Below are 25,410 nucleotides of genomic sequence, written 5' to 3'. Positions count from 1 at the left end.
TGAGCTTCAACTCTGAGTTGAAAGGAGACAGCTCAGCTCAAGCTACTGAATTCAAGTTTCAGCTCCAAATTCGCCTATTGTTGAAACGATCATATTGCTATGAATAGCTCAAGCTTTAGATTTAAACTGGTTCTTCGTATTTCAAGCTTCCTTGTATTTTGTTGTTATCTTATCGTTATATCTAAGTTTGAATTAAACAAACGAATTATTGTTGTTGTGTATACAAATTACACAAAATAAACATATTAATAATAATCAATAATCAAAGCATACTTATAATAATAAATAATAAAAAAGGAAGAGCTACAGCGAACATGAAAAGAAAGCTTTCCCATATGTAGGGCCAAGAAATCGCTGGTTAAGCAATTAATTTTGAAAAATGGAGAAAACTAATTTATATATAAAACTAGCTGTACCCGGCGCGCGTTGCTACGCCAACAACTAAAATAAATTTAAGAAAAATAACTTTAAAGAAAAATCAGCACACAAATATTCAATTCATTGTAAACCATTCTATTGACTTTGTTTATTTCGAAAAAATTGTGACATTACAAAGTTTAGTTTCAATTCGATGTTTATTGAAGTGCTGTGGGATACACAATATTTCTTGTTTTCCATCTGGTGCGTAGACGAATAAATCAGAAGGCTTTCCGACACGTGAGTAAGCCACATAGGGCTGTCCATGTGAGAAGCATGGATTCTCCAAATTTAATCCACACACTTGTAACGATTGTCCTTGTGCTTTGTTAATAGTCATTGCGAAAGCGAGTCGCACCGGGAACTGTAAGAACTGGTGAAGTTGATGGTATTGACATGTTGTTGTTGTTGTAGCAGTACCTTTGCCCTGCCAGTGTAGGGTAATCACCGGTCGTCTTCGTCTAGCTCATCTAACGGTAGGCCCAAGAAACTAGCTGTTTCGACGGGTTGGGTCCAGAGGGAGAGGGGTGTTAGATGAGTGGCTTTAATGGGGCATGTGAAAAGGTGGTTAGTGTGGTGCGGGGTGCCTTCACAAGCTGGACATATATTTAGTATGTCGGGGTCGATTCTGGATAAGTAGGAGTTTAACCTGGTACAGTATCCAGAACGTAATTGTGCCAAGGTTGCGCGTGACTCTCGGGGAAGTTGGAGCTCTTCGTCTGCGATTGGTGGTGATTTGACTCCGATAACGGCATTCAGGAGTCGGGAGCTTAAGAAGGTGGTGAGAGTCTCCCGATGAATGTCGTTTATGGCCTGTCTGTACTGATCCAGTAGCTGTCTGTTTGTTTTGTCTAAGATCTCGTCCGCGTAGTTGAGGAAATGCCTCCTCATGTGCCTGGCTCAGGCTCGAGCAGGTGTCTGCATGGGTGAGGCCTGCGGTAACACCCTAGCAGATACTGCTTACTAAGCCACTTGTTATGCTCCTTAACAGGCATCATAAGGGCCTCATCATGTAGATGTTGTATTGGTGACATCAAAAGACATCCTGTCGCGGTCCTTAATGCAGTGTTTTGGCAGGTCTGAAGCTTCGTCCACTGCGAATCACTGGTTCCTGGCGACCAGACAGGCACAGCATAGTTTAGAATCGGTCGGCCTATTGCTTTAAAATTCGACAAGCGACTTGAGAACCTTGTTGCGATTCTGTCCTTTAGTTGGAATAGCGGTTGTATGCGCTGAGAAAGAGAGCAAGCTGTCAAGGGTAACTCCCAATATTTTGGGGTTGTTAACCGTCGGAATTTTTTGTATCATCGACTTTCACCTTGAGTTGTAGCTTGACCTCCTTTGAAAAGGGTCATCGTGGATTTAGTGGGGGAGAGTTGTAAATTGCTCACAGTGAAGAAGCGAGAAAAGCTGGCGAGGTAGTCGTTTACCTTGAAGCATAGGCCATCAATGTCATTTTCCGACGCCATTATCGTGCAGTTGTCGTCGTATGAGACCAGGGAGACTCCCGCTGGCGGCTGGGGGAGTTTCGAAATATAGAAATTGAAAATCAAGGGTGGAAGGACACCACCCTGCGGTACACCTTGCTTTAGTTTCCTCTGTTTAGATGTTTGGTATCGAAATATCACCGACGAATGACGACCACTCAGGTAGTTCGCGGTCCACCTCTTCAGCCCTGGCGGGAGTGTCGACTGTAAAATGTCATCTAATAGCGTGGCGTGGCTCACTGTATCGAAAGCCTTTTTTAGATCCAACGCTACTAGGACAGTCCTCTCGCAGGGTCGGTTTTGGCTGAGTCCGCCGTTTATCTGAGTGTTAATGACGGTGAGTGCTGTGGTGGTGCTAATCACTCTTCGGAAACCATGCTGGTGTGAGGCTGGGGTCAGGTGTTTCGTAAAGAGTGGGAGTAGAAGGGCCTCAAGAGTCTTCACTACTGGGGAAAGGAGAGTTTTTGGGCGATAAGAATCTCCTTGGTTGGCGGGTTTCCCACCATTCTCCCTAATTTCCACTTATCAGGAATGATGAGAGTGGCCATATACAAGTTGAAGACTTTGATGGGATATTCTACTTCCAATGGGCCCAGCTTTTTCAACATCAGCATGTTTAGTCCGTCAGGGCCAATGGCTTTAGATGGTTTCATGTGTTTGAGTGCCCCCTGAACCTCATCGCTGGAGAAAGCAAGTGGCGCACTGTTGCATGTCAGTTTGTGCAGACGTCTGGCAGGACTACGTTTGGATCTGTCGGCCGGGGGATGCAGAATAAATTGCCGGCTAAAATAGCTCGCGCATCTCTTCGAGTGTGACGAAGCACGACCGTTGAAGGTGATATCCACCTTGTCATTGTGCTTCGTGCTTCGACAGGGACCTTACGGTGGACCAGAGCTTGCTCACACCAGAAGTGAAGTTGCAGGACTTCAAATGCTCTTCCCACTTGTTCCGCATATGTTGGGTTACCAGTTGCCGTATCTCGGAATTGAGATCCTTTATTCGAGGATCCCCTGGATCGGCCTGGCGTAGGCGATCACGCTCGTTCGCAAGAACAGCTGTTGAAGTTGATGTATAACCGATGATCCCCGAAAACAAAGTCGGCAGGTTTCTCGATCGAGAGGATAATGGGCAAGTGGTATGATGCAAGCGATATCATAGGTCGCCAGGTTATGCTATTTATCAGACCTGCGCTAGGAATTGTGATGTCAGGCGAGCTGCTGCAATTGCCCACTACCCTGGTGGGGGCGTCGTCGATTACAGTGCTGAAGGTCGAGTCGTCTATCTGCTCTGTCAATAGCTGTCCCCTACGATCATATGGCAGGCTTGAATGCCAAAGATCGTGATGCGCATTAAAGTCACCTACTACCAATCGGTTTTCACCCCTGATGAGCGCACCAATATCAGAGTGGTATGCTGCCGGGCAGCAGGTGACAGGGGGTATGTAAATACCTATTATAGATTTCGAGCTCGGCATTCCCTTGACATTCTAAGGTGCTGTCCCTGCGGTCGATGCCTTCATCGATGATACGATACTGCTCTGTATGGTGGACCTATGAACGCTAGGCCTCCACCGTCGTCTCGCTCGCGATCCTTTCTGTGCACGTTGTAGCCGTCCCTGGTGAGCAGGGGGGAACTAGCGTGCAGTTTTATCTCTTGGACCGCAGCTATCTTGATACCATGTCGGCTCATTAAGTCGACTATATCGTCAATCTTACTCGTAAGTCCGTTACAGTTCAGTTGCAAGAGTTTAAAACTCCTCGGGAGTGTGATCGTAACTCGGGGGGGTGAGGGATGCGTGGTGTGGTCTGCGTTGGTCCTGCTGTGCATTCCGCAAGAGTTGCTGTGGCCTAACATTGACGGACGGCCGCGCCGCAGAGGGCGGTTACGGGTGCAGAGCTCTGCAGCAGGGGGCAACGAAGTCGCGTGTCCACTCACAGGTGGTGCGAAGGCCAGAGCACCTCCGAAAGTGGCACCAGCCATTGCAAGCATTGCACTGGACTGTTGTCAGGTTCCGAGGGACCCTGGTCTGACAGGCCTGAAGAGGTCTTAAGATGGCACCACCCGTTGCACTGATTGCACCTAACCGAGGTGGAGTTTGTGGCAGATGCAACAGGGTTGGGTTCGACGCCAGTATTCGGAGCAAACGTGCTGCAAGGGATTGCTCCTGTGACGAGAGTTTGGGGGTGGGATACGGTACACTAGACATATTTCAAATACGACATAACTCTGTGCGTCTGGCAATTTTTCAAACTATTTTTAAAATGACTTAATTAATATATCAATCTTGTAACCACTTCAGTTATGATTCTTTGACCTTTCTACCACACAACTTAATTCAGCTTATCTCTTTTCGCCTGTTTAGCAGTAAATTGTTAGGTTTTTATAGTCGAATAAAGCTATAACTTAAAATTCATTATAAATTATAATATTAAATTTGTCTCAGAAAAATCATAAAGAATTGTCTAAATACAAGTGTGTTTATATAAATTAACCGATTTTCATTCTTCCAGGTCTGTGTTATCCACGTCATATTCGTAGCGCTGTGCGTTCTGGGTTGCATAACACGAAGCTCTATACAAATATTTATCAGCCGCATCATCTCATTCGTTGTGTCCATTATAATATTAGCAAAAATGATCTATCAAATTGGCTATATATCACATGAGGATTACGACGTAAAATGCGTAAGTATGAAAAGTGTTATGTCACAATAACTGACCATACGAAATTCATCAATTTTGTTTTGTTTATAATCTTAAATTTTAGGAGAACGAAAACGTCACTCACGGCAATAGCGCGGTGTGGTTCGGTCTGCAGAAAGCCGACGAAACTACAAATGGTCTGATTGGTCTTATAAAAATGTATATTATTTACATGATCGTTGTGACGTTGCACGCTGTCGTCAGTTTAAGGCAATTCCAAATGCGCGCTATCTACGGGCACACAGGAAAGGGTCAAGCCAAAGTACTCTTCCCTAGTACGAATCGTGCCAAAGCCGAAACAAACCTCAAATCAATGATACAATATCTCTTTAACTATGGCTTTTACAAGTTTGGCCAAGAAATCTCATTGATAATGTTGGTCACCACAATTGCCTTCCGGCAGGATATTGTAGCATTTTGTTATGTTATTTGGTTAGCCGTGCTATTGATGTTCAGTCGGAAGAGACGTAGCTCAGTATGGGGCATATTTCAGATGTTCATTGCATTGAGCATATTTGTACAATACTTGGTGTTGCTCGGATTACCGCCAAGCCTCTGTCTGGGTATGTTACACAAATAGTTTATTTTATTTATAACACTAATTTATTAATAATATTTGTTGACAAAAGGCAACTGCAGTTGGCATTTGAGAAAAAAAGTGTGCATTTACATATGCATATATATTTATTATTATACATAAACTAGTGGCTGTTCTCAAAGTACAAATGCCAGTGATACCCCCAGTTATAGTACCATGGAACTTTTTTTTCACTTGTAAGGGGGCTTACATATCTTTCTGCATACTACTTATTTTATTAAAAAATTTTTAGATATGAAATTTTAACGAAGGAAATTTAATTATCAAATTATTCTCTATACATTTATGGTGCGTGTCTCACTCACTGCCACAAGGCTTACGGCGCTGCTTCAACAAAAACCAGCCAGTCGTATTTTCTGCAGGGTTAATAAAGAGTAGATAGCCGCACCAAATTGGTGTGTGATATCAGGCCATATGGGCTATTAAGCTGAAATAAATAAGTTCGAAGCGATTACACCCTGACGTACAGGTAGCACCCCCGCTACATTCGGCTCCCACACTTGTCCTAAGTATGGCTGACTCGAAGTAAAGTGGAGTTTCAACGAATATAGCAAAAGTCGTCTGGTGTCGAATATCTTTCAAACAGTAAAATCTCTAAGTGTATTTCGACTATAAAAGCTCTTCTCATAAGAATCATCTACAGTCCCGATTTGGCATAGAAATGATCGGAGAAGAATCGCTTTTAAGTGCCTGTTTTGAAGCTGCGATAATTGCAGAAAAAACCTAATGGGACTAACGATAAGAACGAAGAAAATTCAATCATCGATGTTCTGGTCCACATGGGCAGTCAAATGTAGCTAATTTTAATTTTTCAATTGATTCAATTGATCAATTTAGAGATATCGGATTTGAAATGAAAATAAAACAATGAAAATTCAAATTGATTGCACAATCTTTATTATTTTTTTAGAACCATTCGTCGTGACACTCATTTTTTAAAGATTCCTTCAATCCCTTTCAAATTTTCGTCGCAACTGCGCCGTATTTCGGCCATCTGTAAACACCAATTTTGAATGACACGCTGGAGGACTTCAATCGGTATCTCGTGAATCAGTTTAGTATTGGTGGCTTCCAATGCCTCAATCGAAGATGGTTTATGGACAAAGCATTTAGACTTTACATACCCCCACAGCCCCCACGAATAAAAGTCCAAAGGTGTGATATCACACAATCACCGAAACGACGACACAGTAAATCCATTGTTTCACAGGCTGTATGGCAAGTAGCGCCGTCTTGATAGAACCAAATATTGTGGAGATCACAGGCTTCGATTTCCGCCTTCATTGATAGAACCAAATATTGTGGAGATCACAGGCTTCGCTTTCCGCCTTCATTGATAGAGACAAATATTGTGGAGATCACAAGCTTCGATTTCCGCCTTCAAAACAGTGTTCATTATAGCGCGATAGCCATTCCCATTCACCTTTGCGCCAGCCTCGTCTTTGAAAAAATATGTGCCAATGATACCTCCAGCCTATAGGCCGCACCAAACGGTTGATATCAATAGATGTAATGGCTGTTCTTGAATGGCTTCGGGTCGCTCTTCCGCTCAAATACAGGAATTTCGCATACTGACGTAGCCATTAAGCCGAAAATGGATCTCATCACTGAATCCCATAAGTTGGCCTGAGTGCGCGAAAGCCACAGAGCGTCGATTTTCGTAATACAATTACGATTTGTATACGTTGTTGAGGAGTAAGTCTTCCCATGATGAAATGTTGATGAATACTGAAAAAAATTATGTATTTCGTTTGACAGTAATCACGCTTGATCTGTCAAAAACCCCTATTGGAAAAAGTACCTCCAATCTGATCACCCTTTATATATAATATATAAAATGAGCGCAGGCATATGTTTCTAGTTCAGTATAGGATTTTTTCAAATGTGCTAGCCATAGAGAATCAATTTAATATATTATAGCATAGAATTTTTCAATTGTGATATAACTTAATCTCTATCTACACATTTCAGAATACCCTTGGCACAATTCTCGGTTCTCAACACCCATCCAAGGTTGGCTGCTATTACCTGGTAATCTGCACTACGATCACACGAGAAAATTGATTTTCGATTTCATTCTATTGTTGATGGTAACGTGTCAAAAGCGTGTTTACAATATCGAAGAAAGTTCCGGTGACAGTTATGCCGGTGGCTCGAATCGAAATGTGGTCAAAGATATTGAGAATTTGGGTCGTGTGCCGTTTGATAATCCCACAAATGACTTCCTATCGCATGTACGTAACTATTTGGATATTTTCATGTATGCCATACTGTGTGGCTTCTTTTGGATTACACTGGCCACTGTCTTTTTGGCTGGCACGAATATGCGTGATTTTCTCACTTTGGGTTATCTAATTGGAGCTTTCATATTCTTGTGGGAGGGTTCCGATTTCTATCTACGTCCCATACGTCAAATAATCAACCGTTGGCGATGGTTACTCGCTTATAATGTTTTCAATATAGTTGTGAAAACTTGTCTCGAAATGATGGGTTGTCTATTCTTGGAAGATCTGACAAAGCACTGCTGCTGGCTTGTACACTTACTGGGCATTGGCTGCTACTTCCGGACTCAGATAAGCGAAGATGAAGCACTAAAAGACAGCGAAGGTGGTGAATGCCCGGAGGTGAATAAATCAACAATTCTAATGTGGGATACGATATGCTTCGCATTTCTGATACTCCAAATGCGTATATTCAAATCTCATTACTTCTGCCACATGATCATCGACACGAAAGCGAATAGTATATTGGCGACGAGGTGAGTTAGTGAAAGGAGAAATGTTTTTGTTTTATTAATATACAGAATTTCTAATTGATGTTTATAATTTAATTTTAAACCGCTTTTAAAAAATTTATAGAGGCGCTGATATTATTGAGGACTTACGTCAGAAACAAATCGAACATCGACAACAACACGAAAATGAAATTTTGGTCAAGATCAAACGGAAGATGGAGCGTATACGTGCAACACAACAAAAGATGCTTAAACCGATTGATAAGCCCACACATTTCGATGGTAAGTTGCAGTTTCGAAAATTAAATTTACACCATAAATATTTATGTAGCATGGCTATAATGCATAAGATAAACATTTTTTTTTTTTAATTTTGAAAAAGGAGAAGTCTTCTATCGAAATGAGTGTTTTTTTTATATGCTTGTGCAATTTTTGGAAAGCACATGCGGCTACTCAATTTTTAATGGTGAAAAAGCTGTGACGGATAGTTTTTTTTTTTTTGCAATATGTAAATTTGCTTCAAAGTTCATGCTCAGAAAATTTTATTTGAAAATTCCGTTAATGTAAAAACGGAAGAGCCAAATACACGGTATGTGAGATTTTATATGCATTTGTTACAAATCATGTCCATGAACGATCAATAAATAATTCTTTCATCATAGAACACTGCTCACCTCCCGTTGCCCTCAATTTTAGAAAATAACCAATAGATAAATACATAACACAATTCTTACACAGTAGATAGGCTAGAGCTGAACCTTGCAGACATCGTCTGCTCAGCATGCGAAAACGGTCCACAAAAATCCACACATCTCTTCGCATGTGCTACACACCAGTGTACTCTGCTCGAACTGAAGAAGACCGTTCGCTCGCTTGAACTTTGAGTTGAGACATCTGATGGGAATGACGAACAAACAATCAGTGTTAGGAATAATTTAGATTGAATTGCCTATCAATTGTGATCATTGAGACCAACGAATGATTGGCCCGGGGAATGAGATGTTACGATGGGGTTGGAGAAGGCTGCAGCAACAATACAAATGTGTCTGAGTTCTTTCCTTGCAGTAGCTTAGAAAACTTGCATTGGTTCCAGATAATGACAGACGCCAGCTTTGGGCATAATTCTCACACAGCTCATACCAATCTAAAAGAGGATCTGCACAAATTCGATACCTGCCTAAAGTATTCATGTCGCTTATGGGACTCATTTTGAAATATCTGCTGGTTTAGTAGAAACGACTTGTGCTTTTTGCAGCTCCTTCGCAATTTACAACAGGCTTTGAATCTGACTGTGGATATACGGATTTTTCGGACCACGGGCTTAGCTTCCGTTTAATATTAGTAGTAGACGTAGAAGTAGACGCCATTTCTTATAACTAAGGTTTAAGATGGTAAATACCAGAGCAATTTCGTAGCTTAAAAGATCTGTTAATATCCAGTTCATTGTATTATACCGCAACCTCTACACACTTTCAAAGTTTTGTTCAAAGCATTAGCTTGTTTCTTGCCGCACTTCTATCCTTCCGCTATGCAGGAAACTCTCTAGTGTCTGAAAAAATCATAATGAAACTCAAGTACAAGATTACGTAGCTCTGTGGAAAATTATGCTATACTACTATGGCTCTGCACTCGAGCTGCTCAAAGGCGTTAAACCACTTAACATCAATGCCTCGACGACTAAATTTACGGCGTCCAATGCTACGCGAGAACGTAAGTTCGAATCTCCGTGAAACACCAAAATGAAGATTAGCGGTCACCCCTCGGCAGGCAATGACAAACCTCCGAGTGTATTTCTGCCTCATAAAAAATATCTGTCGTTCGGAGGCGGCTTAAAACTGTAGGTCCCTCCATTTGTGGAACAACACCAAGACGCACACCACAAATAGGAAAAAGAGCTCGGCCTAACATCTAAAAAGGGTGTAAACGGTAATTATATATATATATATATATGTAATGTGGCTAACGTGAAATGGATTTATATTTTACTTGAGCAACATTGTCCAAGAATTTGTGGAGAATGTCTTATGCTATTACTACAAAACTGACTGCATTAACATGGGTATGGTGACTTACTCGCTCAGCGTCTTAATTTTTGAGACAAAACAAAGTAAGACAAGGTTGGCCTTAAGACTACCTTTATTATAAGTAGGCAAAGTGTCGCAGTCGCTAAATACTGTGGGCTCATGACATACGTGAAAGTGAAACTACAAACTCCTTTGTTTTTTATTTAATTTATTTTTGATGGCAATTTTATTGTTAATTTTAATTTGTTTTGAAAGAAAATCCGCTCACACGCTTTAAGCACTAGAAGGCTGTATTATTTATTGATAGTTGCGTAAGGTATCTTCGATTATTGTGTACATTTAAGAATGGCATGGACCACAAAATTATTCTATGCCCAATGTTCTTAAGTGACATTTCAGCGGTTTTTCTTATCAGTTTGAGCCTCGATATTTTTCGGTAGTGACGTATTTTCGTGTCTACTTTTGCGTGAATTATTTTTTATTTCTTATTTTGTGCAAAAAGTGAATTTTTCATGTTTCTTATTTTGTGCGTTAAGTGCATTTTTCAAAATTATTTTTGTACGAAAAATGTGTCATATCGCAACTGAGTTTGATTTCACCAATTTACTGGAATATATAATATAAGAATATAAAACTAGTACCCTACACACAACTTGGATACGCAAACACACTAACACCAACAACCCAACTAAATAATCTATGCAAAAGCAGTTCCATCCACTAATGAAACTGAGATGAAACCAACGCTTCACGTTGCGCCATTGGCGCACGAAAGCAGTTTCACCTCCTGCCAAGGCTCCGGGTATCATACACCCGACGAAGACGACCGAACCAGCGAATCTAGTTCTACCTCGCCAGCGCACAGCAGCAGTAGCAGCCAAAGCACTAATCGGCGCGATCGCACTGCGAGTGATGCCAGTACTGAGGAGTGCGTTCAACTTATCGATAATGATACGGTACAACATAAGATACGCATTGAATGCGTCGATTATGATGGTTCAGAGGTTGCTGCTGACTATGCTGATGTGCGCTCGCAAAGTGAGAACACCGAGCATGCGCTCGCCGAAAATATTACTGACGTTGTGCGTTTGCGCTTACCTCAAATAGATATACAACCGCATACGCAGGTAAGTGGCTTTTACAAATTTACGTTTATCGAAATCAAAAATAAATTCAATTATCTCACTGTCAATATCAAAGCCGACCACACCGAGCTCGGATCGAACCACCATTCCTCTAGATGGGTTTCTCGACGTGCAGCGAATGTCGTTTGGCTCTGGACCCAATTCCGATCTGGCAGCGACCATACGTGAAGAGGATTCTGATGCTTCGAATGAGGTCTTCTCACCACCAACTTATGTAACAGCATATCTTGTTTCTGCTACTCCTGGTTGGTGTATTTTTATATATTTATTTGTGCTTCTCTAGGACTCGATTCAGCAGCCCACTTTGTTGCACACTTTAATGGTTCCCGTACCACACTCTTGCAGCCTCAATGTGAATGTTAGTGGTGGTAGTTCGGTTATCTCTTCGAATTTGATTACAGACGGCGGCGCCAACCCGGGTCGGCATCGTCGTCAATCATCGGTTAATGTTGTGTCTTGGAATGAAACTGTTTCAGTACAATGCGCGCCAGATGAAAATACTGATCCTGCTGATGAAGTAGGCTTTCAAATTCATATGAGACTGGGACACCCGAAAAATGTGGTTGACAAATTTACATATATAGGATATGTGCAGGGTTGTAGTGCCCCTAATAGAACCTGAAAAGCAGCTAACCAAAAATATTTAATTTATACTTCTTTTGATATGATTTCGAAGTTGATTTATTACTTGTTTTGGAATGGAAAAGCAGATAAAAACAGCAAAATTATAGAAGAAGTTTTTTCTAATAGCGGTCGCCACTTGGCAACCAATGGCGAGCCTCCGATTATTTCTGCCAAAAGGTCCAAAAGGTCCTCATAAAAATATTTGTCGTTCGGAGTCGGCTTAAATCTGTAGGTCCCTCCATTTGTGGACCAGCACTGCACAAATAGGAAAAAGAGCTCGGCCTTTTTTCCTTGCTAGTGTCCATTTTCTTAACTTTTTCTTTAGACGTTTCTGCTTGCCTTGAAAGTTGTCCGAATTACAGTTTTGCTACACGCATTTGAAGCGCTTTAAAGTTTCGAGTGGCTCAATTTCAATTTCATGCGTTGGCGCATCTAAAGTTTACATTTGGCCATAGGAGCTTTCAAAGTAAATCAAAGCAAAGCAATGCCACTGAAACAAGCCTGCACTGAGTCAGCATTTTTACAAAACTAATCCAGCAATGATGGAAAATTATCGAAAGCACAGATGCACATCAAAAGATATCGCAATAATCCAGTAATTATTATTAAACCCCTTTTTCAATTACGAATTAACAAATCATTCTCAAAAATAAAGATAAACAAGCATAAGTCAATCTAATATAAGGGCCCAACGGAATATGCGTTGCTGTATTAAGTATCAACCAGTTCACTATATAAACTTGACCTTAAATAAAGCATGCTCAGATCTGGTACTGAGACCCGCTACATAAAAATTGCTTGCAATGAAAGCCTTCAATAAACTTCTGACAAAAGCTGCAATGAAAAAAAATTACTAATCAGTTAAAATTACTGTAGTGCCCTTGGAATATTGTCGTTGTAGTATAAGTACATACTTCGTAGGAAAAACACAGAGTTGTATACGGCCTTTATTCCGTTTTCTCGAAAACAATTTAAATGGCTCACGAAGCCTTTATTGCCGCTTACGTTCGTACAACAACCGGGGCATGCAAATTGGATTGACCAAAATTAATGGCTGTTTTTAGTGTTACAACAATAACAATATTTTACAATGTGGTGTTAAATGAATCACCCTCTCGGCAAATTTATAATTTTTGCAAATAGAATCGTACATCAATTATATTTGAGGCTTTTGAACTAGACAGCTGCACTATACAAAAAAACAAGCAATGAAGTGCGTAAGGATCAAAATAAAGATTTCCAGAACTGAAAATATTTTTGTTATTTATTAAAAATTGTATTCAGAAACAAAATTGGATGATTAGTTTTGTACCACCTTGTATTTAGTCCAATTAGAGGTTTAAATATGTTTACTCCACTTCACAACCTCTTGGTCAACTACATTTTCGCTTGTAACCCAATCTAGCTCTCTCGCTCTCCGTGTCAAGTGATTCAAGTGTTTTGGACATTGTCTTTAAAATTCGAAATTGGCTTGAATACAAATAAGACTTGAGTATAAGAATATGAATAAAAGCAACTAAAAAAATGTAGTCATATTGAGATTTATTCAATGTTGAAATCTAGGGAGCGGATTTTTTTGAATATAAATATCTTCGCTTCTTTTTAAGTTTTGATAATTTTTCTTTTTTCACTTGTTTAGGATAAGTTAAAAAAATCTATATATATAAAAATTAAGCCGAAAAAAAGTGTGCATTTGTCCGGGGTAATCTCAGCAACGCGTGTAAGGAAAACAATGAAAGTTTCACACATTGTTGGTGCTGCTTTGGCAAAGGTTTCTGTGAAGTTTGGTTGAAATCCGATAACGCGTGTGTGTGCGGTGCGTCGGTTAAATGAGTGTGTTTTTGCTATTTGCCGCACGTATTTTTTGTACCGCACATAGCATTCATTAGAATTGAATACATTTTGGTCGTGTATATATATATATATATCTATATATATATATATTTCCACAGTGATGGTTAGTATAATAAGCTTATTGATTCCACTCGCCACCAGGTGGCGCAGCCGAAGGCCAAAACGAGGACGCGGGGATGTGTTTTTACATTGTGGGTATCAAATGAAAGCTACTGATGAGTGCTTTAATACAGGGTATTTTTTAGATCTCTGAGGGACCAGGGTCTCGAGATATAGCCGAAAAGGTGGACCAAGGTACCCTTGGATGTGTTTGTACAATATGGGTATCAGATGGAAGCTGTTGATGAAAGCTTTTAAGTGAAGTAATTTTTACTGCCCGTTTCCGGGATAAAGAAAGGAGATGGACCTGGAGATGGAAGAGGAAAAGGAATAGCTACAGGAAAAGGAAGAGGAAGGGAAGAGGAAGACCACTTATTAATAAAAATTAAAAAAAAAATTCTAAAAAAATTGTAAAATGTTACATATACGCTTATTATATAAACGTTAATCTGAAGTCAGTTATAGTGAAAAAATCATTGTATCATTGCCGGCGTGATTGGTGATCGTTTCCTTAATTTTTCGCAGAAAGGTTATGCTAATATGAAATATTACCTATATCATTCATACATTTACGTATTACCTGTGTACTCACAAATATACGGTTGAAGCAAATATATGTCAGTTTTTTTATTTCGCCTGGAAAAGTTTATATAAATTTAAAAAGAGTAAATAGAACTTATTTTATATCAGACTTCACGCAAAAAAGTCATTTGCTCCTGAACACATAGCTGGGTTAAAGCGGAGGGGAATAGAACAGTTCTCTTCTCCTTCTCCGCTTTTTCGTACACGACGAAGTGTATGTATCATACGATTGATGTTGTTGTTTATGTGTAAAGGGGAGCGCATCTATGCACATGCTAAACTTGAAAATAGGAGCACCGATTATTATGTTGAGAAACATAAATCAACTACGACTATGTAATGGCATTCGATTAACAGTTAAGAGATTGATGAATAACGTCATTGAAGCAACAATTTTGAATGGAAAATACTCTGGTGAAGACGTTTTAATACCGCGAATAACAATGATACCATCGGATATGCCGTTTGAATTCAAATGTCTTCAATTTCCTGTTCGCCTTGCATTCGCGATTACTATTAATAAGTCACAAGGCCAAACTTTATCAATTTGTGGTATTGATTTAGAATACCCATGTTTTTCTCATGGCCAAACTTATGTTTCATGCTCAAGAGTTGGTAAGCCATCGGTATTGTTCATTTATTCAACAACGCATGGAAAAACGAAGAATATTGTATACCAAAGAGCATTACAATAAATAAAGTAATAAAGTAAATCACATCAAACGTTTTTTAATTGCTGCTACTATTCAAAACTTCTTTCATTATTTTTCATGCGCGAGAGTTTTTATAAAAAACACACAGTATTTTTCGGCTTAATTTAATTAATTAATCTAGGGTTTTATAATGACGACCAGCGGAACGGGCGGGTTTTCGCTAGTTGTTTAATACAAATTTTTCAGACATATTGTTTTATGTTTTGAAAACACACCCTAATGTTCAAAGCGACTCTTCGATCGAGTTGCGAATGGACGTAGTATACGGAGAAGTATGCTTTGCTTAAGCAGTTGTTGATGTTGCTGTTGCAGCAGTTTATTACGCCCTGCCAGTGTGGTGTAGTCACCAAAATATTTAAAACTTTTACGCAAAAAAATGTTGTTTAAAAAGTATATTTGATTCAAAAAAATTTTAAAACAATTAATGAAAATGTTAACGAGAAACGGAAGATATTTCACTTCAAAAAATCTGTACAATTTTCAATATTGCATATATCTCAAATTATGTAATTATTTCAAGGGTTTTTCAGTTTACTTCTCACCCTACTCAACCCAATAAAAACAATATAAAAATACTTGTATCACTTATCATGGGATCGCACTCCTTTCACATAGTACGTTTCCAATAAATAAACCTAATTTCGATGTCAAGCCTTCGGTGGAGGTACCTGTCACCATGCGTCAGAAGTCGCTGCATCGTCGTCACCTCAGCCTGGGCAACGCCACATACCCAGTGGATGAGCAGAGCATGCTGCAGGATGGCAACCGGCGCTACAGCAATGTATCGTGGGCGCGCGAAGCCGTCTCTCAACGCGCCAAAGCACGCCCGCATAGTTGGGGACCCATTGGTACGGCCTATTATTTGGATTCGCTGATGTGTGAACCAGTCGATACTACGCTGCATGGACAATGTATTTGGATATTAATACATATTTTCTCATCTTCTCTTCTAAGCATTTCAATTTTTCTGTGATATATGTAATTGTGTAGAAGCAATTTTAAAAATTTTATATAATGATGTATGTGGAGACAATAAAAATGTAGCTATTTCAAAAAAAAAAGGAAAACTCAATGCACTGCGTTTTGTAAATAACACAAAAGTAGTATTCTTGAAAAAATAAATTTTCTAACGTCTTTTTATTTCACTTTCTTCAAACTAACAAGAACAAATGTATAAATGTACATACAAAGAAATTTGTAAATAAATAAAAAGCATTGCCAAATGCTGTAGTTCAAGTTTAGTGTGTGACGTATGCAAGTGAAACGTGTTGTTCTGGGTGATGATTTTTATTCTATCTATTACAGCTGATTGTTAGTGAAGCTTAAATTTGAATCTTACATTTTTTTCAAATTTTAAATAAACACACATTAAACTATAAATTATTTTTAAATAACGTATATTTACTTACAATAAAATTACTTATGTCCTCCGCATCGGAGGCTGAATTTTTAGTAGGCATACATACATATGTGACGCGCCACCTTGTAATAAGCCTGGCTTCAGTAGTTGACTTTTATTATTGCCAGCACATTTTGTTTTGCTTTCCAGCATAATTGTCCGTACATTTATTTACGCTTTGTATTTTATTTATTATTCTGCTTATTACTTTTATTTTTTCTTCTTCAATTCTCTTTGATTTTTGAATATTTCTAGAACATGGTGCTCCAAGCAAACCGCACAAACGGAAAGAGATTAAGTTACACGGACCTGGTAAAATCAATTGTGTTTTTATACTCTTATAGTATGATTATATATTCATTTTAAGTGATTAATTTGTTATCTGTTTCCCTGATTATGTGATGTATTTATTATTTAGTTGGAGTTTAGTCTTACATATTTGTTTATATGCACAGATCGCTTACCTTTCAATCCTATTGACTTGCTTCTTTGAGCTACTCAAATACCCTTTATTGTTATATGTATATTTAAAAACTGTCTTGCAATACATATCTACATGCCTACCCGTTCATCTCGTTTAAGTTAGTTTTTTCTTCCTCTAGATTTTTTATACTCGTATACTCGTATATTTGTGTGTATTTTAGTTTTAGTTTCATTGCTTCTACCTATGAATTTTGCCTGCTTATTTTATTTTATAAAAATACCTACAATGTCCTTAAAATAAATATATGTAGTATTAACTATTTTTCTATAAATATATGTACATATTAGGGATGTTAATCCCGAGATTTCGGGATCTTGTAATTTTTAAACCTCCGTTGGGCATCCGAATCTGATGACCTGACTTTTTCGACTGTGGATTTTAACATATTTCTGATATAGCTAACGACTTGAACTCCCAGGTAGCTTCCTACAATTGTATTTTCTATGGATTTAGATAAAATCCTTAAAAAAGATCCTCGAACAGGACGCAACAAGTTCGGACCCGGGTGCTCAAGCAAAGGTTTTAAAAAAGGTGTCCAACTAAGAATTAAGTGTGGAAAGATTCCGTGATTATTTGTCAACAATTTGTAATTTCTTATGAAGCATATGAACTAAAGACAGAAAAATACGCGTTTATAGCAAAAAAGCAACACTGATCTTAACTTTTTTAGCAAATATGGATATGTTTGAAAGTTTTTGTTTGTTTTCTTTTTAATATAAAAAGCGACTTGTGTGCAAAATTAAATGCGACGAACTACTAAATTTTAAAATTTTTTTGTTTTTGTATTTTTTTTTTTAATATTTAAAAAGTATAGTGATATATAAAGTGTATATTTCTAAAACAAAAATAATATAGCTCAAAGCAAATTTAACAAATTAAAACAAAAGGCGTATTATTCAGAATCTAGAAAAAAATTTTTGGTATGCAGTCTTATAATCCATTATTCAGTGGCTCGAAATGCTCGTTGATTTTTTACAATTTTTTTCGCTAAGATGTTCTTCTTCCGCATAAGAATTGACACAAAAAATATTGGTTGGGCGAAAATAGTTGTAACATCAAATTTATATAAGCTATCAAAACAGTTTTTCTTTTAATTTATTTTTTATTAAGCGTACATCAGTTTTTGTTAGGATATCTTCTGCTCTCTGGTAATTCATTTAAATGTCTTTTTTCAGTGCTATGGGAGAAAATCCTCAACAAACAAATTATTTTTAAATCAACGCGATTTTTGAGCGACTTAAAACTTACGCTTTATTATACTAAAATTGAATTCGTTATGAAACTGCATACCTGGAAGTTTTCTAAAGGTTCTGATTAAAAAGTTGAACATTTTGATTGATAAGTTTTTTTTTTAATCTGATAAATTGTTGTGAATTTTATACAAAGTTTGGAGCTTTGAGTTATGTGGTTTTTTTTTAGTTTTAGGAAAACATGAAAAAGCAATTAAAAAAACAAAATATTTAAAATTTTCAATTCGTCGCACAAATATAATGGTTTACCTGTTTTTTCATCGATCTTTTTTCGATCTTAAGGTAGTTAAAGTTACACTAAAGTATTATTAAGCTCCTACAAGCTTTACTACTGTTTTTTGTTTTGCTATTATTGAGATATTTTCACATTAAATAAAAAAAGGATATTTAAATCCATTTATTTATTATATTTATATTGATGCAGGTTTTTCCGTTTAAGTTGTTCCAAAATAATATAATAGGTATCTAAATATCGCGACTAGTCCCGAAAAACCCGGAATCATAGAAATCGAAAAAATTGGCATCCTTGTTACATATTTTTAAAAGCAGCCATAATCCAGTTTACATTAAAAATATTTATATTTCATTCAGCCGTACATATATGACTACTCGCTTTACACATTAAGTGCCAATCGGATTTTACGAAAATGTTCACCGTAGCCTAGGCAGGGTGAATGTAGTATATATTTATCACATGTTTTTATACGACATTGACCCTGTATGACGCAATCATAACAGAACAATAATTATCATCATAACGCTATAGAAATTGGACCAATATTTTTTGCAAACCTTTATTTAATTATTTTGGTTTTATAGAGCCTTACAGACTACGCACAACTAACTAAAACTTAATTTAAAGAGTTGAATTCATTTAATTAGTCACTTTGGGCGTTATTAGTTCTGTAAAATTGAAAATAAATCATTGTGATATAAAGATTTCATTTTATTGAAAAAATCATAATAACTATAAGGCGTGGCTTAGAAATTGCATGAATGTTTCGCGCGGCGTGGCACCCCAGGAAGTATTGGGTGTTGTACAAAAACATTTGACATGGCGCACTCAATGTGTGAAGTGCGTATTCAAAGTAGACAACAAGAAAATTAAAATTTTTTTTTTCATAAATATTTCTTATCATTGCACTTATACTACCCAATAAACATTTGTTAGATCTCAACTTGAGAAGCATTTGATAACTAACCACTTCTTCAAATCTCAAATGTTAGTTCTCAAATGCATCTAAACTTACCGTTGCACTAGTTTCATATTCTCAACTCCATCTCAAACATGAACGGAATACTATAAAATAAAATCCATTGCTCCCATATTTTGGCCAAGCGTTGCCTTTGATACGAAAAAAAATACCAAATTATGATTCACGTAAAAAAATAGATTATTAAGTTCGGATGCATACACTTGCTCTAACCACTACTTACCCCTAAAATTACTCATTTTCAAGCATGGTGAAAAGATTTCAAAGGTGAGCTCTCTTACATACCCAAGCATAATAGATTTACCAGGTTTGCTCTTTAACTATGGTGAAAAAGAAAATTGAGAGAGGAACTTTGGCTGTCACGTCACTTTGGGATTCGTTAGCCGAATTCTGTACGATCATTTCACATGTATTCACACACTCGTCCAATAAATCGTTGTTCAGATAACAACGAAGCAACATGAGCGAAGACTGTACTGATTTCTTGACGTATGTATATCACTAACACAATCTTGGTTTTTTTGTAAACAAATACCAAATGACGTCAGCCCATCAGCTGATTCTGCCAAATGCACTGAGAGAATAATAACGGTCTGCTAAATAGCAACTCAACCAATGACATTTCGTTGCCATCTGAACAACGATTGATTGGGCGAGCGTGTGAAACTATCGAGCTGGTTTTGGCTGGCAATAAGATTGTGTTAGTAATATTCGAAAAGAAATCATCACAATCTTCTCTCATGTTGCTTCGTTGCTAACTGAGCAATGGCAACTTTGTATGGAGAGATTCTCATAAACCAATGAAATTAGTAGATGCACCACCCATAAATAAGAGTTTTAAGTATTTTATTTCCCATTCGAGACAATGTCAAATCCAACAATTTGACAGGTTTTAATCTACTATGAAGTTTTATCCTAAAGCAGCATCAACCGACATGCATTTCATGTGCGGGACTCCCGCCGAATCGCAACGTCTTTATGCTAAAGCATATCCAATCCATATCGGCCGCCGTAGCCGAGTGGGTTGGTGCGTGACTACCATTCGGAATTCACAGAGAGAACGTAGGTTCGAATCTCAGTGAAAAACCAAAAATAAAGAAAAGTTTTTTTCTAATAGCGATCGCCACTCGGCAGGCAATGGCAAATCAACGAGTGTATTTCTGCCATGAAAAAGCTCCTTATAAAAAAATATCTGCCGTTCGGAGTCGGCTTGAAACTGTAGGTCCCTCCATTTGTGGAACAACATCATCACGCAATCCACAAATAGGAGGAGGAGCTCGGCCAAACACCTAAAAAGGGTGTACGCGCCAAATATATATATATACTCGTATATATATCCAAGATTCCAGATTCTTTCACATCGTATGCTTGGTGGAATTCACCAAAGACTACTTGATTTTAGATCATTAAACAAATAGTGCTGTTTATCTGGAACATAAAGGTCGGTATTAACTCATAGAACAGAAAATAAAACTCTAGCATGGAGAGCGCATAGGAGAATATCCTCTTGTTTGGAAAAACCTCCGCAAGCAGCTACTTTATTCGTACCATGCACAATGAGTACAGGCCATAAATAAGTTTGATCATCAGGCACAATTGCATTTTTGCCGCTGGTTTCTACGCAATGATGCTAGAAACTCCAGCCTTCTTACCAAACTCAATTTTACTAATGAAACGTACATTTTATTTAGTTTTTACCTTGACGTTTCTCCCTACATTCGTAATAAGAATTATCAATAACACAGAAAATACAGGGTTGTGCTGAAAAAAGTATCTTTATAATCAGGGTTTCGGGAGAGAAATTTAATATGGATAATTTCGCTTGTTAATTACGGATTGAGAGTTAAGTTCGAAAAAGTAGATTATGTAGTTTTATGTGAATGTAAATATTATAAGCCCCTTATAAACCTAAGGAATCTTAAGGTAGTCTATGTAAACTTACCTTAAGTGAGTTTTATCTTAAACATGTATTCATAAAAAAATTTAAATTCTATGGAAGTATGTACAGCCCACGACAAATGATAGCATATCAATATTTTGACCAAGTTCGTCATTTTTACCTTTTTTTAATGTTCACTATTTTTTTATAAAAATATAGTTCATTATCTAACAAACCACACACAAATCCAAGTTTCAAACTTTGCACAAAAATTAGAAAAATTCACAAACTTTTCATCCGTATTGGACGGTTTTTAATTATAATTTTCAGAACAATTTTCGATATGTAGTTTTGTAGCTTATTAAATTTTACTAGAATAAAGTACAAGTTTGAAGCTGTTAAAAATTCCTGTTCATTTTTACACTTGTGCTATCCTTGTGTCGCGGGGTGTATGTGCATTATGACTCTTTATACGCAGCTAAAATTTAGATTATCATTAACATTAATTTTAAACATCCAATTTACTTATTTCAGGTTTATATATTTTTTCTATCACATCGCAACAGTTCTTTGCATTACTCCCCATTTTGAAGCTTGTTTGTATTTACTAAAAATATCACACTTTTTCTATCAAATTAAAAAAGTTTTATTTTGCATATTTTTGTTTTCTTAGATGCGCCCGATGCGCCTGTAGGTCCTGTTGTCGTTGAACAATTAAGGCTGCCACATAAAAAAGGTTTAATTACGTTCCTGTTTTCCCTACTTTTTTTTGTTGAATACTGAAATAATTTTGGTTGATGTGAAAAGTTAAATACAATTGAAAATTAAAACAGCAAACAGCGAAGTACTGCAAGGCAAAATACTAAACTCCTGCAATTGGTTGTTGCGCATTTAAACTAACAAAATCGTAGTTTTGAATTAAAAACTTTTTTTCTTATGAAATAACTTCCCTAGCAGTGGCTGTCACAATCTAAACTACTATTCTTGCACACCAACATAATTTACTAAGGCCCACCAGCCGCTTTAAAAACGGTGATTTCGTGAGCGCGGCTTTTGATCGACTTACTACTACATACATACAATGCATAATGTAGTTACCATATTTACTAAAAACAGGTCTAAAAGCATTTCCCACAAATATTTTTAAAGGCTGCTGAAGTGAAACAAAAGTGTAAAAGGCTAATCGTAAATTTTATAATTTGGTGTTGTGAGTTACACTTTCTTACAAATAAATATATAAATATCATATAATTTTTACACAGCTTTACATACTTACCAGTCTCTCATAAGCAGCAAGCCTGGTTCATTGCTTTTTTAAGGTATTAATTAAGCGATTCTAACCATACTTACAACTTTGCCTTTACTTATATACTCGTACATATTTACATAAAATATTAGTTGCCTAGATATGTATGTATGCATATTTTATATACATTTGTATACTTGCATATATTCTATAATATAGAAAAAATATTTTTTTAATGAATGTTAAAACTAATCGTACAATTGTCTGGTGTCAGTTTTTCTGCTTCACTTGTACATACTTACATACTTACATATTACATAATTAAAATTTATATAACTGTAATCGTGCTTCAAAATATATTTAATGGACTTTATTTATGCTGTTTCTTTCACATTAATAAATTTCCTAATTTCTTTTTAATTTAATCTATCAACGTTTATAGCTGTGCGAGCTGGAGACTACTACATGTTCGAGGATGTGGATGACAAATTTGAACTGGACGTAATCGATGATGAGCAAGACTTCCTGTCGGAGCAGGAAAGTGAAAAGAAATTGCAACGCCGTAAGACGGTTATAAACGTAAGTTAAAAGATATATAAATTGCATTTGATTAAGAATTGAAAATGAACTTGACATTCCGCATATACTCGCATAAGTACGCTAAGAGTTAGCCGCATTAACCAACAACTAATTGGCATACATATTTGCATATGTAGTGGTTGAGCGTATTTATTGTAGTTACTGAAATTTCGAAGTTAGCAAATCTACATTTAAATGCAGGGTGTTTCAACAAGATACAATTAATGATATAGCCAAGTTCCAATTATTACAATTATTTTTTTTTTTAATTAGTAAAAATTATGTTTTAAGCCATTTAAAAGCCATAGAAACCGCTCACACCTCTTCAAAAATAGTCTCGGAATGTAGGTTGAGTTTAAGAGTTCGTCTGTTTGTTGCATTTTAGGGTATTGAGAGGCATTTTCTTAAGAGTACCAGCATAATTCATACCTCCAACTAGAGCTTTTAGAATGAATCAACATGCAAGATATTTTCTTCTATGCTGAAGTGACTCTAAACTTAAGAGTTAACACTGTGAGTTATAAAGTGCAAAGAGTTTAGTGAAATTTAAAGATCGTTTTAGACATCTTTGGGATGCGCTGTATATATATCGGGGGTTTTAGCAGCATGTGAACTATCGATATCGATAACTATACTTTGACAGCTGAGAATGGCAAACTGTGTTGACATATCCATTCAGTAAGGTTTGGCATGTCATCATGAATCGTTTAACAGCAAAACAACTCTCTTACAAATTGTGAAAATTTACTTTGAAAAAAAAAAAACAACAAATCTCTTCACAAAGTTTAGTCTTTCGAAAAGAGGAAGAAGCTGCTGTTACCGTGAATTTCGAGCGCTATCGAGCCATACAGACTGAATTTTTGTTTTCACAAATTAATCAGCTGAACATTGACGACATTTGCTTTCAACAAGACTGCGGCACTTGTCATAGAGCGCTTAACGATCGATTTTTTGCAATATTCAAGCCACCATAGACGCCATATGGCCAGATTTATTGAAAAGGTAGTCCAAAAGGACTGATCGAATGAATCACGTAACTCGTAGTTGCGGCAAACTTATGCCGAAATATGCGATGAAATTAATATATATATTATATCAGATTATAATGAGAGAAATGCCTTCCAACAATATATCTGTTTTGTATTCTCATTTCAATTTCTCAAGTTCTTAAGAAAAGCACCCGATATATGACATCTGGGTAGGTCGCCTTGTCATAGAAGTAGATTCCAAACGAGCCTTAACAAAAGCGATGAATAATTTCTTATCTTTATACGGGTACTAAAAATCTTAACTATTCTGGCGAAAAAATGCCAACATGGAGTAGGAGTTTAAAATGTGTACAACTTGAGTCGAAATATACTCCTAAATATTTAACCCTGTCAACACACTTCAGCAGAGAACAGGAAATTGTAAAAGTTATCCTAAAAGTATTAAGTTTTCAAAAAAACTGCAATAAAAACATCTATCGTTATAAGAACTGCCTTCTGTATTTCGCGCCCAGTAATGAAAACGTAGTAAAATAATAATGAAAATGGCTTTATTGTTTTTCAAAATATTCTCCTTGGAAGTCAATATACTTCTGCATTCTCATCCAATTTTCAAAGCACTTTTGCACCTCAAAAAGGAATACGTCCAAAACGAGCTGGTTAAAAATTTTAACAGCTTCCTCAGGCGTTGAAAAAGTTTTACCTCGCTTTTTATTTTTGATGGTCGGAAACAAAAATAAATCATTAGGTGTTAAATCTGGGATGTAAGATGGATTAATTCTATCTTTTGATTACTCAAAAACTCTATTGTGTAAGCCACTATGTAAAACCCAGTCCACTACTGTCTCGATAATCCACATCGAAAATCGTAATAAATCACCGTACGAAAATGTTCACGACTTAAATCCATTTTTGCAGGAGACAAATTTTTCAACTTACTGAAAAAGAACAAATAAAGCTCGTAAGCGCAAACGCTATAAGTAAGTTTGTGCTAAAAAACACAAAACTTCTTTATAAAAATATTTAATTACTCCTTATAACACGAAGTGTTGCAAAGACGAAAAATATAAAAGGCATACCACGTATTAAGAAAAACGGACCAGGCGGGAACCCTGTTCAAATCAGAATGTAGTGAAAAGGAATCCACCATTCTTACCATGACGGAGTAAGCTGAAGGCTTCTGCATACGAGACACTAAATAATTCCGCAAAACTTATAAAAATAATACATTTTCACAATAATAAATAATTCATATTTTTCATATAAACAATACGTAAAACATAAATTGGAAATCGTTGGCACTATTTAAAAAAAAAATATCTATAGTATACATAAGCAATAGAAAGTGATTTTAAATGAAACTTCTGTTGAGACACCCTATATGCCAACAAACA

General features: G+C 36.9%; 1 protein-coding gene across 6 annotated transcripts in view; it reads left to right on the top strand.

Moving 5' to 3' along the window:
* LOC128864934 (piezo-type mechanosensitive ion channel component) overlaps positions 1–25,410 on the top strand; it is a 167,495-nt gene that overhangs the window by 105,713 nt on the left and 36,372 nt on the right. For 5 of the 6 annotated variants that reach the window (XM_054104709.1, XM_054104712.1, XM_054104711.1 and 2 more), the window contains 7 exons: positions 4,415–4,588; positions 4,671–5,169; positions 7,176–7,962; positions 8,063–8,220; positions 16,634–16,690; positions 21,879–21,941; positions 22,894–23,030. In XM_054104709.1, the coding sequence (XP_053960684.1) occupies positions 4,415–4,588; positions 4,671–5,169; positions 7,176–7,962; positions 8,063–8,220; positions 16,634–16,690; positions 21,879–21,941; positions 22,894–23,030 (1,875 nt within the window). The remainder of the gene's footprint in view (positions 1–4,414; positions 4,589–4,670; positions 5,170–7,175; positions 7,963–8,062; positions 8,221–16,633; positions 16,691–21,878; positions 21,942–22,893; positions 23,031–25,410) is intronic. The other variant, XM_054104710.1, reaches the window with a different exon arrangement.

The sequence above is a fragment of the Anastrepha ludens genome, chromosome 5 (assembly GCF_028408465.1).
Source record: "Anastrepha ludens isolate Willacy chromosome 5, idAnaLude1.1, whole genome shotgun sequence".
NCBI classification, from domain to species: Eukaryota; Metazoa; Arthropoda; class Insecta; order Diptera; family Tephritidae; genus Anastrepha; species Anastrepha ludens.
Note: the sequence above shows the minus strand (reverse complement) of the source record. Positions and strands in the feature narration are given on the sequence as shown.